Source organism: Psammomys obesus, unplaced genomic scaffold (genome assembly GCF_907164565.1).
Source record: "Psammomys obesus unplaced genomic scaffold, mPsaObe1.curated_primary_1811, whole genome shotgun sequence".
Lineage (NCBI taxonomy): Eukaryota > Metazoa > Chordata > Mammalia > Rodentia > Muridae > Psammomys > Psammomys obesus.
Window position 1 is genome coordinate 6,852,972 of NW_026592666.1, and position 1,239 is coordinate 6,854,210.

The 1,239-nt window shown below is 40.4% G+C and overlaps 1 protein-coding gene across 1 annotated transcript; it reads right to left on the reverse strand.

The window, feature by feature from the left end:
- Positions 1–774: 774 nt before the first annotated feature.
- LOC129682424 (keratin-associated protein 19-3-like) lies at positions 775–1,020 on the reverse strand. Its single transcript, XM_055614790.1, has one exon. The coding sequence runs from the start codon at positions 1,018–1,020 to the stop codon at positions 775–777; it is 246 nt and encodes an 81-aa protein (XP_055470765.1).
- Positions 1,021–1,239: the final 219 nt, after the last annotated feature.

Consider the following 1,239-nt stretch of genomic DNA (forward strand, 5'->3'; position numbering starts at 1 on the left):
GGAAGTTAGTATGATATGGAAAGGATAGGAGCTCTACAAGGACCAAACATATCTGGGCACAGGTTCTTTTCTGAGACTGACACTCAACCAAGGACCATCTATGGATATAACCTAGAACTTCTGCTCGGATGTGGCCCGTGGTAGCTCAGTAACCAAGTAGTTTTCCAAAGTAAGGGGAACACGGACTATTTCTAACAGGAACTCAAGGGCAGGCTGTTTGACCCCCCCCCCTCGGGGAGGAGCAGTCTGTTAGACCACAGAGGAGGACTTTGCAGCCAGCCCTGAAGATACCTGTAGCCATGTTTTAACCCATCATATACCTTCCTATCTTCAGTGTTTAGAATGGCTCTCAAAGAACAAAGTTATACAATAGGTATAATTTGAATTAAATTTGTTTTTAGATAAAATAATATTGAATCAAAATATTAACTGATAGAAAGGACTGACATACTGACTATAAGCCCATATTGCAGTTTATGATGTACTAAAATGAAAAGATAAATCCATGTTTGTTAGATCAGTTAAACATTTTTATTAAAGATGGTTTTAAAATATAGATCATATGTGTCCACAACAATGCTAATGATCAAATATAATAGATGAAGTCAGAAATTCAAAGGGTAGATTCCAGATTTTTTCCAGAGAAATTGAAGACCAGTTCCTTCCAGAGCAGTGAGTCAATAAACCATAAATCTCTCCTCCATAAGGAAGAGAGCATTTTCCTTTCTAAAGATGGACAAAATAATGAAGATAGTCTAAAGATCAGCAATTCACTCAGTAGAAACTGGAGAACCCATACCCTCCATAGCATGAAGGGCGGCAGCAGCCATATCCGTAGCCTCCATAGCCAGAGCCATATCCATAGCCTCCATAGCCAGAGCCATATCCATAGCCTCCATAACCATAGCCACAGCCCAGTCTGCGGAAGCTGTTACAGCCACAGCCATAGCCACAGCCCAGGCCTCTGAAGCCACCATAGCCATAGCCCAGGCCTCCGTAGTATCCGCTGTAGTAGCTCATGGTGTCAGGAGAGGTGAACTGTTTTACACTGGAGATGAATTTGAGTGTGAGTATGTGCCTACCTTTCCTGAATGTTTTTATACCCTGTGTTGAGTGTTGTAAACAGGACAGGTAATTCCATCTCCATGCAACAGAATAATTTCAAGTCTATAAATTCATTTAAATAGTTTCTTTGTTACTTAACAAAAGGTACAAACTTCTATTAAGGAATTCTTAGTA

Coding starts and splice junctions, on each gene's coding strand:
- LOC129682424 (XM_055614790.1), bottom strand. CDS start 1,020: ATGAGCTACTACAGCGGATACTACGGAGGCCTGGGCTATGGCTATGGT.